General features: G+C 45.3%; 1 protein-coding gene across 3 annotated transcripts in view; it reads left to right on the top strand.

Moving 5' to 3' along the window:
• Positions 1 to 15,195, top strand: part of PREX2 (phosphatidylinositol-3,4,5-trisphosphate dependent Rac exchange factor 2) — a 156,707-nt gene that overhangs the window by 79,878 nt on the left and 61,634 nt on the right. For all 3 annotated transcript variants that reach the window (XM_048507926.1, XM_048507927.1, XM_048507928.1), the window contains exons 21-23: positions 6,285 to 6,402; positions 8,042 to 8,226; positions 14,388 to 14,549. In XM_048507926.1, the coding sequence (XP_048363883.1) occupies positions 6,285 to 6,402; positions 8,042 to 8,226; positions 14,388 to 14,549 (465 nt within the window). The remainder of the gene's footprint in view (positions 1 to 6,284; positions 6,403 to 8,041; positions 8,227 to 14,387; positions 14,550 to 15,195) is intronic.

Genomic DNA, 15,195 nt, shown 5'->3' on the forward strand with positions numbered 1-15,195 from the left:
TTGGGCGGATCGGGGCAGCGGCGAGGGCGGCCGCGGGCTTGGCCTTGTCCCCCATCGGCAGGGGCAGGCCGGTGGGCCTGGCGGGACAGTCTCCTTTGGGGGGGTCCTCCCCGCGGTCCCGGGGGGTGCCAGCCCGGCATCTTCTCGGCCCGAACTTGCCAGCGAGACAGGCCCTGATCCCGCCTTGGTCCGCAACCTGGCGGACATGCTGATGCACCTTTCCCAGGCCCTCGGTGGGGCGGCTGGCGAGCCTGGTCCCACATCGGGGGTCGGGGGCCCTGAGCCCACCGCGTCGGCGGCGGCCGGTGCGGCGCGGGAAGGCGTTGCGAGCGGAGCAGCGCTGCACCTTTCGCCACCGGTCAGCGCGTCCACATCGGTGGATGCATCCGTCGGCCCCTCGGAGTGCGAGGGCAGGAGGAGGAAGCGTTCGTCGAGGCGCTCCCGTTCCTCCAGGCGATCTCCCAGCTCTTCATCATCGGGTGAGTCCACCGAGGATGATGACGCATAGGCTACCGGGGAATTTTGGGTGGGGGGGGAGAGGGTGCCTGCTCTCCCACCGTGGCTTGCAAAGCGCAGGCGTTTGGGGGGTGGGGAAGCGCCATCCCCTGGCCCGGCCCAAGATGACCGCGGCAACCCGCCCGGGTCCCATCTCCCCAGGAAGCTCCGGGAGCGGGCGCTGGATGGGTATTACGTGGACATCTTTAAGTTCCTGCGGCGGGAGGGGGAGTTGGGCCTGTCGGGGGGGAAGGCCGACAAAAAACGAAAGGACCCGGCGGCAGCCGAGCGGAATTTCCATAACTGGCTGCAGGATTTCACTGAATTCCTGGCCCTCATCGGGGCCGCGTATCCCCTGCGGGCTTGGCACCTGGCAGCCCACATGGCGCATGTGCTGCGGGCTCGGGCGCTGGCCGGGGAAACTGCGGCCATCGCTTACGACGAGGCCATCCGCAAGAACGCTTCGCACAAGTGCCATTTCCGTTGGGATCTCATTCACGACCAAACTTGGATGGTCGTGGTCCAGCCTGCCATGGGAGGGGTGGCGGAACCATCCGTCCCAGGGAAACCCGGCAGAGCCTACCTGGGGCGGGCGGGGGCTAAGGGGCTGTGCTGGGAATTTAACAGAGGCGCTTGCCAGCGGCCCAAATGCAGATTTGAGCACGTTTGCTCCAACTGTTCCGGCAGCCACAGCAGGGTCGGCTGCCCCAAGCCGGCCGGACGCTCCCCCTTTCGGCAGGCCCGGTCACCCGGTGCCGGGCCCTCCCAAAAATAAGCCGGTGGCCAGGGCAGCGCTCCCGCCCCCGCAAAACACTGAGTTGCATGCTCAGCTGCAGTCTTTGGCTCCTACACCCGTTCAGCTGGGGGTGCTAATGGAGTGGCTGCAGCGGTATCCCGATAGGAGGGCTGCGCGCATGCTGGGGGATGGCTTCTCTTCCGGCTTCCGTATCCCATATCAAGGCCCGAGGAGGGCTTACCAAGCGAGCAATTTGAAATCAGTCCGTGATCTCCCTGGCGTGGTGGCTGACAAGCTTAACAAGGAAGTCAGGGCCGGCCGCATTGCTGGCCCTTATAGCCACCCGCCCCTCCCTAACCTCAGGGTCTCTCCCATTGGCGTTGTGCCAAAGAAAGCCCCGGGGGAATTTCGCTTAATTCAACACCTCTCCCACCCCCGGGGCGATTCCGTGAACCATTTCATTGACCCCGAGGTCTGTTCGGTCTGGTATGCCACCCTGGACGAGGCCATCCTCTTCATCAGGCAGGCGGGTCCAGGTGCCTACCTAGCAAAGTGTGACATATAGTCCGCCTTCCGGCTCCTGCCCATTTCCCCCCTCGATTTTGAGCTGCTGGGCATCCACTTCCAAGGAAATTGGTACGTGGACAAGGCCATGCCCATGGGCTGCTCCTTTGCCTGTGCGGCTTTTGAGACTTTCAGCACTTTCCTAGAATGGGCTTTTAGGCAGAGGGTGCCCTCCGGGCTGGTGACCCATTATCTTGACGATTTCTTGTTCATCGGCAGGCAGGGCACTAGGGAGTGTGATCTTGCCCTGCAGGCTTTTCAGGCCCTGGCCGCCGAGCTGGGGGTTCCCTTGGCTCCCAACAAGACGGAGGGGCCTTCCACTGCCCTCAGCTACCTGGGCATCCACCTGGACACGGTTCTAGGCACATCATCACTCCCGGCAGACAAACTTTCAGCCCTTTCCGCCCTGCTCCAGTCCGTTCTCCTCCGGAAATGCAGGGTGCGCCTGGTGCAGTCCTTACTCGGCCACCTCAATTTCGCCTGCAGGGTGGTGGCCCCAGGTAGGGCTTTTTGCTCCCGGCTGGCGAGGTCCTTGTCGGGCTGCAAGTCCCCTGACCGTCACATCAGGGTCTCCCGGGGCATGAAAGAAGACCTGCAGGTCTGGCTGTCCTTCATCCGAAGCTTCAACGGCATCTCTCTGTGGCAGTCATCTTTGGAACCTGGCCTGGAGTTGCAGATGCACTCTGATGCCTCTGGGGCCTTTGGTTTCGGTGTGTACTTCCAGGGTCAGTGGGCGCAGGGCCTCTGGCCGCCAGACTGGCACGCGCAGGGCATCACCAGGGATCTCACCTTTCTGGAGCTGTTTCCCATCCTGGTGGCGGTGCACATCTGGCACAACCTCTGGCTTAACAAAAGGGTGCTTTTCTGGTGCGACAACCAGGCAGCGGTTCGCATGGTGAACAGACAGTCGAGCAAATCGGCACAGGTCATGTGCTTGGTTCGCAATTTGGTTCTTACCTGCCTCACTTATAATATTTCCTTCAAAGCTGCTTTCGTTCCAGGTTTACAGAATGAGATTGCTGACGCCTTATCTCGCCAGCAGGTGGATCGTTTCCGGCGCCTGGCCCCCGGAGCGGAGCTGTTCCTGGCGACAGTGCCGGCGTCCCTCTGGAACCTTGGCAACGAGACGTCATCACAGGTGTTTTGAACTCGTTGGCACCGGCCACGTGCAGGCAGTACGACGGAGCCGTGCGCGACTTCCTGAGCTTTGCTGCGACCTCCGGGCGCCCGGTCTGCGGCGGGGTGGACACTGGCCTCCTCCTCGAGTATCTGGTCCAGCTCCATGGGCAGGGGATGCACCCGCGCACCATGGGGGTGCACCTGGCGGGCATCGCCTTCTATTGCAGAGTTTCGGGTTTCCCTGACGTGACCAAGGCGTTCGTAGTCCGCCGCCTTGTGGCTGGGTGGCGGCGGGTGGGCACCAGGCAGAGGGATCTCAGGCGCCCAGTCACCAAGGAAGTGTTGAGGGTGGTTTCTGGGGTGTTAAGGCAGGTGTGTGCTTCGCTCTATGAGCGCTTGCTTTTCACAGCCGCCTTCCACCTGGCACACCACGGGGCCTTCAGGCCTAGGGAACTGGTCGCCCCTACCAGGGATCGACCTTCCAGCACCGCGCTGCAAATGGAGCACCTCGTCCTGTCGGGGGACATGGTCTACGCATGGCTGGCCCATTCAAAAACCGACCAAGAGGGCCGCGGGGCCTGGGTCACCATGCCAGTTCTACCGGGCGATGCTACCTGCCCCCTCCCCCCCTTATTGAGTGGCTACGGCACAGGCCTCGGGTGGGTGGCATGCTCCTGGTGCATGAGGATGGGTCCCCCCTCACCAGGTTCCAGATGCTGGCGGTGTTTAGGGCATGTTTGGCCCGGGCCGGGCTACCAGCCGCTGAGTTCGGCTTGCACTCTTTCAGAATAGGGGCCGCCACGACCGTGGCACAAGAGGGCAGGGCCCAGGAGGACATCCGCAACTTGGGCAGGTGGCGGTCAGGGGCCTTTCGGGCGTACATTCGCCCACATCTGACCTGTTGATTTCCCTCCACAGTGCCTCCAGGGACGCCGCAGACTGTCTATCGGCAGGTGTGGGTCGTGGGGCACAGCCTCGTCAACAGAGTCGGGGACTACGCCTGCAATTCCGAATGGGGCTGGCATCTTGGACTCGGGGCGCACGTAAGAATTGCCTGGATGGGGCAGGGGCACATGCTTTGGCATGAGCTGGAGCCCAAGGTCATCGAGTACATTTTCCAGCTGGCCACGCCGGACCTCTTGGTCATCCACCTCGGGGAGGAGGATCTCCCTGCCAGGTCGGGCCTTGACCTGCGTTTTGCGGTGGCCGCCACGCTCAGGAGCCTTGCCAGGCATCGGCCTGGCATGACCTTGGTCTGGTCCGAGATGGTGCAGCGGGCCCATTGGAGCGGAGCGGTGGATCCCTATGCTGTGGACAGGGCCTGCAGGAAAGTAAATAAGGCGGCTGCCAAGGTGGTGCTTTCCCTCGGGGGAGCGGTGGCAGAACACTTCGAAATCACCCGGGACATAACGGACCTTTTCCAGCCGGATGGCGTCCGCCTGTCCCAATGGGGCATGGACTTGTGGCTTCAGTCGGTACAGTTTACTCTTCGTCGTTGGTTAAGGTTGAGACAGGCTCAGGCTTGAGGAGCTTGGGCGGTGAGCTGTGAGGGTGGGCAGCTCGTGGCGGGTTTGCAACGGTGTCGCACATCTGGGGAGAGAACGAGCCTTCCGGCTGGGGCTCCCAGGCTTGCGCCCTGTGGTAGGGCCGGGGGGTGGGGCGGGCAGGCTGGCAGGCCGGCAGGCCGGGCCGCTGCCCGACACCCTAGGGAGTGGGGTTGGGTTGGGCCGACAGGCGGCCATGGGCTTAGCCGGTGCCCGACACCCCAGCAAGCACGGGAGGAAGACGGGCTGTGGGGCGGCCTTGGGGCTCAGCCGGTGCCCGTCTCCTCAGCATGGGCGGGAAGTGTGGAAGCAAGCAGGAGTGTGATCTCTGGGGCTTCCCTTCCCGCCAGTTTCCCATGTCATTGGGATGTGATGTGCGACCCGTTTGCCGCCCAGCTCTGATGTAAATAGTTCTTGTTTATATGTTTGATGTTTAATAAACGGGCTGCGGCCCATTCCTTTCCAGCCTGTCGTTGTGGTGTGATTATTGAGCGAAGGGGGTCTCACCATCTGCAGCTAAGAGAAAAAAAGTTAAAATACATGCAAAAAACCTAATGAGACTGGCTGAAATTACTGTCTTTGGTGGTTGTAAGTTCACGGTTTCCTTACTAAAAATGTATTAACTGGTGGCGTGAACTCTTTATAATACCTGAGAAACAGCAGCATAGACTTGTACAGCTTAAATTTTTGTGAATGAAACACTGTTGTAGAAGTCTCTAACATGAAATACATTCTCTGGAGAAATGGCTTTCTTTCAAAATATTTCAATCGTCGATATTCCTGTTGATATGGGTCATAGTTTTAGAAGAAAATGCATAATATACCTTGAACAAAAACTCTGCCTTATGTGCAGTCCCATGTAATATAGCTATTAACATTTTGGTTTGAATGGAAACTATTTCTTTAAAGATGAAATAATAATAATTTTGGAATTTTGCTGGTCAACATTTTCAAGATGAAAAATATGCTTTTTTGAAGGAGGAGAAGGATCTTTGAATTCCATTACCACTTCTTTCCTCTTCTCCCCAACTATTACAGTTGGATCCACCCAGAGGTGGGATCCAATCAGTTCTCACCACTTCTCTAGAATTTCTCTAATTTTTTCTGAGTGCCGAGAAGGGGTTACTAAAGTAACCTCCCTGCCCAATAGGGACTGGAGGTGCGTGTGTGTGGCAGCGCCACTGTTTGAATCCCACCACCATCGGAACCTGTTATTAAAATGTTTGGATCCCACCACTGGATCCACCTCTGTATTAGTTTGCTTTTACTTATTGTTAGCATTCTTTTTATGTAACTTAATAATCATGTAACAAATGTGGTGATATCATATTTGATAGCACTGAAAACAAATTGTCATATTGTCCTTACTTTGAATGGGATCTTGGGGAGAAAGGAGTATTTCTCTATGTAGTCATCTGTCCAACATGACATGTTTTGCTGAGCTGTGCAGTAGTGATTTCACTGTCTCCCTTTACTGCTCTGCACAGCAAACAGAAAAAAATGAAGCAACATAGCCTTTCTTGTCTTACACTATGAAGCAACGAAAACAATTACAGAATAGCATGGTGAGAAATTACTGTCTTGCTCTTGCAATACAATACAATCCATGCTGTCAGATACCACTATTGTAGTCTTATACCTTTCTTAAATAATTTTGTGACCTTTCAAACCCAGCAAATCAATGAAGCTGGGCCCCTCAAAACACAAATTTAAATCTGGCCCTATTTCAGCTCAGCTCCAGTAAAAACATCAGCTGTTTTCTCCTGCAAAGCTATTATGTTATACAATTTTTATGAGGCTTGTACCTTATTGTTATTTCCCTCCAGCAAGATTCTATTCAATGGGTATATAACAGCATTGAAAGTGCCCAGGAAGATCTTCAGAAAACAAACTCCAAACCCTTGGGGGATGAAGGAGAAGATGCATTTGATTGTAAAGTAGAAGGTAGGAGAGCATTCTGCCTCTCTGTATTAGTAAGTTAAATGAAAGGCAGCTTTGGGTGTTACACTGAAGCAGAGAAAGAAAATGCCTTAGAGTTCTTTACATACCCTAGTCACATTTTTAGTATAACAGCTGAAGAAGAAAAGTTGCATGTCTCTTCTGCAGTGAGATGCAGCGGCGGAACATGAAGGAAAATTTGATTTACCTTGTCGAAGTATGTGTGTGTGTGAGAGAGACTATCTTCCAACATAGTGGTTAAGAGCAGGTGGACTCTAATCTTAGAACTGGGTTTGATTCCCTGCTCCTCCACCTTTGGTGGATTCTTATTTGGTGAACCAGATTCGCTTCCATACTCCTACATTCCAGCTGGGTGACCTTGGACTAGTCATGGTTCTTTTGAACTCTTTCACCCAATGTTTCACAAGGTGTTTGCTGTGGGGAGAGGAAGGGAAAGGACTTTGTAAGCCCCTTTGAGTCTCCTTACATCTCCTCCTCCTTCTTCCTTTCTTGGAAAATACTGTGTGTGAAAAATCCCTATGAGCCACCAGCATATCTGTTTTTTTTTACAATATTCATAGTTATTTAAAATGATTTCTAATTCCTATTTTTGTTTTTAAAATTTTAAGCTGCTTTATAATTGCTTGTATAGAGAGGTGGAATATGAATATGTTAAATAAATAATAAAAGGTCAAAACCCAGTCCCAAATGCATATATGGTGAAATTGAAAAAAAACATGGACATCTATTTACCTCCAAAATAAGGAAGTTAAGGACAAAGATTAGCCACTGAGCGAATCAGATGCTTCTGTGCTGCGGTGTCTACTGAAAAGGTCTTCCTCCTTGTGAATGCCAATTGTGTATCTATTGATATGAAATTCTGAGCGGGCATCTCTAGCTAATCTTAAACTGTGTAAAACCCCATATAGGAATAAGCTTTCCCCAAGGATAACCCTAGCTTGGCTTTAACTGTTAAAAGCAGGGTTTCAAGCTTTCAAAAGCAGTACTTTCAGTCATCCTTGAAACTTAAGGTTTTGTTGACTTCTTGTGGATCCAAGAATCTAAACAAGAGCCTCAGCATAATTTTCTGGTGCAATATTCCAATACTGGTAAAATTTCTAACCTCTTTGTAATTTAAAGACTACCTTGAAAAGGAGCATGAAGAAAGTTAAGTATAAGATAAGGGATTGGCTCCTTATTTCTTCTTCTTGAGTGAAGATTTGCACCCAGACTGAATTGACAGATACCACTTTCAACAGTATTCTGGAGTAGAACACACAGGAGAGGAAAATTCAACTGAAGGGGTTTTGGTTATCTTTGCGTTTCCTTTCTTTTGAAGCTTTAACCATGCTATCCTAATAGAATTTGTCCATCTCTTATGTAAATGAGGAATCTGATGTATCTTGGGATTCAGGAGATTGACAACTAGAGATGAACTTGTAATTTTGTCAGCCTGTATCTACTGTTTGGTCAGGAATAATATTGGGATTTCAACCTCATAACTGGAATGTTACAGTGATAATTGCATTACAACTGATTTATTCATGCTAACTCATCTAGTTAAAATTTTAATTAAGTTCAATAAATATGAGGAAAGTTGTTTAAAACAGATAGAAAGTTTAAAAAATGTTTTTAATTTTTTTAGAAGTAATTGACAAATTTAACACCATGGCAATGATTGATGGACAGAAAGACCATGTCAGCCTGACTGTGGATAATGTTAATCTAGAATATGGTGTGGTTTATGAGTATGACAGTACAGCTGGAATAAAATGCCATGTTTTAGAGAAGATGATTGAGCCAAAGGGCTTTTTTACTTTGACAGCAAAGGTAAGGAACATAAAACTTTTTTATTTCTTCCTATCATTTATATCATATCTTTAGTTTGAAAGGGGTCTTTGTTGTAGTTTATACAGTTTTTTTAAAAATCTGCATGTGTTAGCCCCCCTCCTCAAAAAACCTCAGAATAAAATAATATCCTTTCAGCATAGTGAACTAAATAAACATGAATAGCATTTCACCTCCTGAAAGCCAGTATGAAGCAACAGGGTGATTCTCCCTCTGCAAACAGGAGTTTTTCAATGGTGGCATCAAAGCTGTGAGATTTTTTGAAATGCAACTAGCCCTACACACTTCTCATGGTGGGTAAATATGAAGAAGTGTCCAGTAGCTAGTCTCTGTCACTAGAATAGCAAATTATTGCTCCCAATCAAAAGGATTATAATTATTTCATTTAAAGTGGGGTTTATTTTTGATAAGTGGCCTGGTTCTCACAAAGTTGAACAATGATTATGCATCATGATCATCCATTCAGGAAAAACTAAATCCAAGGCAGAACCATCAGTTACATTTCTGCACACCTGCTCAGCTGTTAGATGATCTGAATCAATTCAACAAATACCTTAATTTAGAACATGTTTAGAATATTTAAACAAATGCCCATGAGATGAAAATCTACTGTGCTCCTCACAATTTTATAGGGTAATTGGGATATAGTATTTTTCTCTAAATTGTATTCAAAGAGTAAAATTTATGAAATTTGTAAAAGATGGGTTGAGAATGTATTTGGTAGAGTTTTATAAAGTTAAAGAAATGGGCAATGCTTCCATACAATTACTCATATTTTCCGTGTGTCCTGTATTAGCTTGTCTGAGGACTCCACAAAGAACTATTTGAAGTGAGGAAAAAAAGCTTTGTGACACTGACAATAGTGGAGCCAGGATAACAAGGAAGAAGAATGTTGAAGAAAGACAGTTGTGTGAAACCAAACTGAAATACAAAAATGAGTCACAGGAGAGTAATACATATTATTTATTATTTATTTATTTATTATTGGGTTTATAGACCGCCCTCCCCCGAAGGGCTCAGGGCGGTGAACAGCACATACATAGAGCACATATATCGAATTAAATCCGTTAAATATAGGTTAATACAGGCTCTAAAATTAAAATATGTAAACCCTACCCCATTAAAACAGCATTAAAATTAGTACAAAAGATGGCACCTGTCGATCAGAAAGCAAAAACAGGGAAGCATGGAAGTAAAAGATAGGGTTAGAGTTGACCTATTGTTACCCAATATAGCTAAGGTTGTGAAACAAATGGGCAACCCAATCCAGATGGTGGGGGAGCTCTGCAGTGGCTGGGGATGGCATGGCAAAGGCACTGCTGCATCCATTCCAATAGAGCTCTGGACAGAGCAGCAAGCAGAGGGGAAAAACTCGTGTGAACCTAGAATCTTGTGCCAAAACACCCAGCCAGTGTACATTATAGAGATCAGATGCACTCGCTCAGATATTAGGTGAACGGAATCAGTTCAACCAATGTATTGTCGAAGGCTTACATGGCCAGAATCACTGGGGTGTTGTGTGGTTTCCAGGCTGTATGGCCATGTTCTAGCAGCATTTTCTCCTGATTTTTCACCTGCATCTGTGGCCAGGCTCCTCTGAGGATGCCAGCCACAGATGCAGGCGAAAGGTCAGGAGAAAATGCTACTAGAACATGGCCATACAGCCCGGAAACCACACAACACCCCAGTTCAAACAATACCTTAATTTAGAACATGTTCAAATGGCTTCTGACCCCTATAACAATATAGTGCTAAATCAGATGAGGGTGAACAGGCAGTTAGTAGCATGTTTTTTTTTCTGCCTACAGCAGCCAGACTTTTGGACTAAATCAACTCTACTGATCTTTTTAGTGTTTTATGTGCTATTCAACATAAGAGAAAGGGATTCTGTGGCTTGTTAAGGTGTGGCATGTTGAGGTGATTCACGTGGAATCAGAATGTCTGACATAGGTAATGGTTTCCATATGGAATCACTCCATAGCACTTCCTATAGACAAAGCTGCAGTGGGCAATGTTCATGCTGGCACGGCTGATCAGTAGTGTGGCTGAAACTAATGAAACCACTCTTTCTCCAGAGCCCTGGGTAATTTTATTTCCAATGCATCTACATAAGGAGAAAACAGTTATTTTAGAGCATCTTTGTGGGAGCAGGGAACATTCATTACATTTGTTTGATTGAACAAAAACATGTCCCAAAACAGGCTGTGTTTTAACATCATTCATGACAAATGTTGGGGTTTAAGCATGAATGTGGCTTCTCAGCCATACTCACATATTCTCACTCTTCTTTCTTTAAGCAAGGATATAATTGAAAGCTCCCTGGTTTGAGAAGCCTTGAATCAAACTAATTTGACAAGATATCTGATAGTAGGTACTTGGGCAAATTGGAGTTTTTCTCCTCCCCATCAACTGGAACACTAAACTCATGCTGTAACAGCAAAATGTTGCAAGAAATATAGTAATGTGCAATAAATGAATGTCATGTAGCGGACCTGGTTTTGTTAATTACATTGTTTTGCCACTATAGCCAAATACAGCCACTTTGAAGAAATGTGTTGCCTTATAAATTAAATCGAAGGAACACTAACCCTTAAGTTAATTGGAACTCTAATTAATATGCTGATTCAGTTGGAAAACTTAAAACAAATCTGGCTATAATTATATGTGTATCACAGTTTTAGACTGAGTATAATTAGATCTGTGCAAAAATAAATTTTTACTATAAAATGCTGTGCACAGGTTTTTTTTGGTAACAAATTACTATTAGAATATTTCACATAGGCCAAATTACTTTAAATCCAAAAAATGAAATATATCTTCCGTTATAAATTTGGTCTTGATATTTGCTTCTATATATGTTTTGGTTGGGAAAATGTATGCACAACTTTTTTACAAACTGTGCTGCAATGTACTTCTGAAGAGGAGAGAACACTAACTGATTTTATGATTGTGCAGTCTCTTTCAAAAGCCTCTTGAGCTGTACTTTGAAGATTTAAACAAATCGTCAAAGGACCTGGTATTTTGCCTGCTTCTATTTTTCCTCATCTCCTTGCTTCAGCCCATTTGGTTAACGGTTTCAGGGGAAATGCCCAATTTTTGTAATCTGTTGTCCACCCTCAGCCATGAACTTTGATAGATAGATTTTCAATCTAAAGAAAAAGTTTGCTACCCAGGCTTTAGCCCCCTGGATAGCTTAGCAAATTCTAGATGAATAGTTGGACCAGACACACACTTTGGGTTGTTTAACAGTGAACGTCAGAAGGACAAAAGGAGTGGTCCTTTTGTCGACATTGGTTATGGTCAGTGGTCTCCACTATAATAGAATAGGAGCTCCCTTTGCCTGAAAGCAGCTGGTTAATAGTTACTGCCTGAGGTCTGAAAGAATCTCAGGAAGTCTGAAGAGTATATTGATGCTGACTTCTTAGTAGTGGTAATATGTCCTGTCCAGGAAAGACACCAAGATAGCAAATGGTGTTCACCTGCTCAATCGGCTGGTCATTATGAATCAAGGTAAATGGCGAGATAGTGCACCTTTGCAGAAAACCACAACTTTGGTCATTAAGTAATTGATATGGAAAGACTTGTTAAACAGCAGTGTGCAAAAGCATCCAGCAATTACCTTAGTCTAATTTGAGATAGAGTTAGCAGCACAGCATTGTCTGCGTAGAACCAATTTGAGATCGATCTGCTGGATAGGTGCATACAGTAGAAAGATTTGCCAGAAATAATGCTGTCAGTGTAATTTAAATAGAGGTTAAAGAGGTAGGGAGCAAGAGGCAGGCTTGATGCACACCTCTGTTTATTTTGATTATTTTGATTAACTGGCCATTTTTTGCACATCTCAGCTGGGCAGTATTATTTTGATATAATTTGTAAATTAACCAGAGAAACCAGCAGTCCATAGAGGTCATAACTAATTTCTCCCACAGTCTGGCATGAAGAGTACTATTAAAAGCCCTTTTAAAGTCAATAAAAGCCTTGTAAAGCTTTCCACCAGATGGTTTCGTATATTTTTATATCAGATGGGCAAATAGTATGCAGTGGTCAGTGGTAGAGATCCCTCTTTTAAAACCAATTTGGGATAGCATAAGAACTTGGTTCTGTGTCAGCCAAGTTCATAATTTAATGAGTAGATAGAAAATAAATATTTTGCCTAAGTAGGCAAGCAGACTAACTGGCCTAAATTTTTTGGGCAAAGAATAATCTATATATGGTACTTTGCCATTTGGATACATATAGTTCAAGTATATATATTTGTATCCAAATGGTAAAGTACCAGATTCAAAAACATTGTCAAAGTAGCTTAACCCTTTCTAATCAGAGATCAGAAATGTTCAACCCCATCCAAACTCAAAGATAGTGGGATATGGTGCCAGTGCAGCGCCACCCTGCCACCTCCAATAGGACTTTTCAGTGGCACAGGAAAAGCACCAAAACTTCCCCGCTTTCAGAAAGACCAATAGTGTTTGAACAAGAGAGATGGTTGTTTGTGCTCTTAAGCCTTCCCAGTGCCTCATGCCCTGAGGAATTTTTTAAAAATTATAATGGTCAGTTATACTTTGACTGAGCAGACCTTTTGTCTGCAAGTATTGCTACACAGTAGCATGAATGTGTTGATTTAGAATTCCCACTTCTATAAATTAAATCAAATAGTAAGAGTATTCTTTAGCTGTTCAGCTTTGCCACAAACAGGAAGATTAATAGCTCTGTAGGGACACCTAATTAACTTTTCCTTAATATCAGAAAATAATAATAAACTGGCACCAGAGGCTTATAAAGTTAAACAAAGAATCAATTTTTTTATTTACAAGAACTAAATCAGGAGGTTTTTCTGGCAAAGGATAAAAAGATCTAGCTATCTGTCTATTCACACAAACATGCATATACAAGCAGCTGGTTTTAGAGAGTTTACTATTTACAAGTTGTTTCAGTATCTTTTTACAATTGATGCAAGGTTCATACAGGTACAATTGGTACAAGGTTCATATCTTTAGTGCCTTCAAGTTGTTAATGTTACTTCAAGTATAGACACAATTAGGACCCACAAGCATAGGGGTATACTTTTCTGTTTGGCTTTCTAGTTTACGTGCTAAACCTTTAATTTTGTCCACAGGTAAGTATAACCTATACAGGTCCTCTGACTCTAACTCAAAGAAAGTTTCTTAGAGTGTTTCTCTCACATGGTGCTTCTCAGAGGAGAACTTGTGGCTTTCCTCCAGGAAACCCAATCCTTTCGCTTTTAAAAAACTCAACTACCCTCTGGAGCTTCACTGCCCCATATTTGGGTGAGTTCTCCTCAGATAAATTAATTAAGCCACATATGTGATTAATCAGTGTTACTGTGTTGTGCTTAACTTCAGGACCTTGGCACAGATTCCCTATTTTAAACATGTCCTTCCTGGCAGTTAATTAGAATAGCTCAGATCACTTAGAAATTGCCCTCAGCACCACAGAACAGAGCTCTAACACTCATTTCCTCTGGGTAAAATTCAGTTATCCCCTCAAAATTCTAAGTGCTGTGGTTAAGAATTCTCTGCAGTTTTCTTGAGCCAATCACATGGAGTTCCATGTTAACCCAGAAGTCGGGCATGTGGATGGGGATGTAAATAACTATGCTTGATTAGTCCAGTTGCCTAATTCCCTTCTCTAACTATATATATGATAAGGTCACCAACCTGGTATTCACTGGTAGGTTTATCATTTATAAATGTCAGTGTTTTTAACATTTTAACAGCTTTACGACTTGCATATTTTCTGTCTGTAAAACTGTGAATGGGGTGCTTTAATGGAAACTAAAAAAATCAGAACTGGCATGTTAAATAGACTCTGTTAATTCTGACATTTCATGTTACAGTATAGAAAAGATGATATCAAATTATTCTAGTAAAAAGCTTGTACTAGACAATAACATTAAAAACTAGATTTTCTGGCAGAAAATGTATTTGTTTAAAAAAGATAAACTGTTTTGTATATCCTGTATATTTACATATGCTGTAAATTTGAAAGAGGTGATTACTAGAAAAAGAAAATCCTCTCCACAGAAATAGCCTTTTTGTTTGTATTCCATTGGATGCTCAAAAGTAGAATGTTCATAGTAGTAATTTTAAAAAACATCTTGAGATAATATATTGTCTTATTCACAGATTCTTGAAACACTAGCAAAAAGTGATGAACAATTTTTGCAAAATTGTAATAGCCTAAATAATTTAAATGAAGTAATCCCTACTGATCTGCAAAGCAAATTCAGTACAATCTGCAGTGAGAAAATTGAGCACATCTGCAGAAGAATCACTAGCTATAAAAAGGTAAGGATAATTATTTTTTCTGTGAAAGAATAAAAATAAATTATTTAAACTTTTGCTTATCTGTTGTATATTGAAATAGATAACAGAAAATAGTTCAGACATCTGTGTATCTATGTTACTATGATTTTACCAGAAGGGAGCTACAATTAAGTGTCACAGGTGAAATCTCTTGAACTCTTGTAAAAGAGCGTACAGAGTTCATCTTACCCTAGGGAAGATTTACACAAATCTGCAATAACATTCAATAACATTCCAAACTTTGGATGTCAAATAGGGGACATTCAGTAGAGGAGAATCCTTTTATACTGCCATCAGGATAAATTCCCAGATACTGGATTCTCTCCCCTCCCCCACCCTTTCTCCGGCCTTTAAAGATGTACATAATAAGTAGGAATTCAACCTAACATTAAAGATCTATTCCAACATGTGCTTAGATCCTTTATGCCAAGTATCTTTTACATGAAAAATATAGTCATATATCACTGAGCCATACCCTTTTCTTATGAACAACATTAGTGGCCTCCTAGAGAGTTCTACCTACCAGTTCTTTTAATACGATGTGGCACGTGGCTAAAACCTCCAAGGCAGGAAGAACTAACTATCTTATAACAATCCATAAACATTCAGAAAGAGGCAGTACTGCTCA

The sequence above is a fragment of the Sphaerodactylus townsendi genome, linkage group LG09 (assembly GCF_021028975.2).
Source record: "Sphaerodactylus townsendi isolate TG3544 linkage group LG09, MPM_Stown_v2.3, whole genome shotgun sequence".
Taxonomy (NCBI): domain Eukaryota; kingdom Metazoa; phylum Chordata; class Lepidosauria; order Squamata; family Sphaerodactylidae; genus Sphaerodactylus; species Sphaerodactylus townsendi.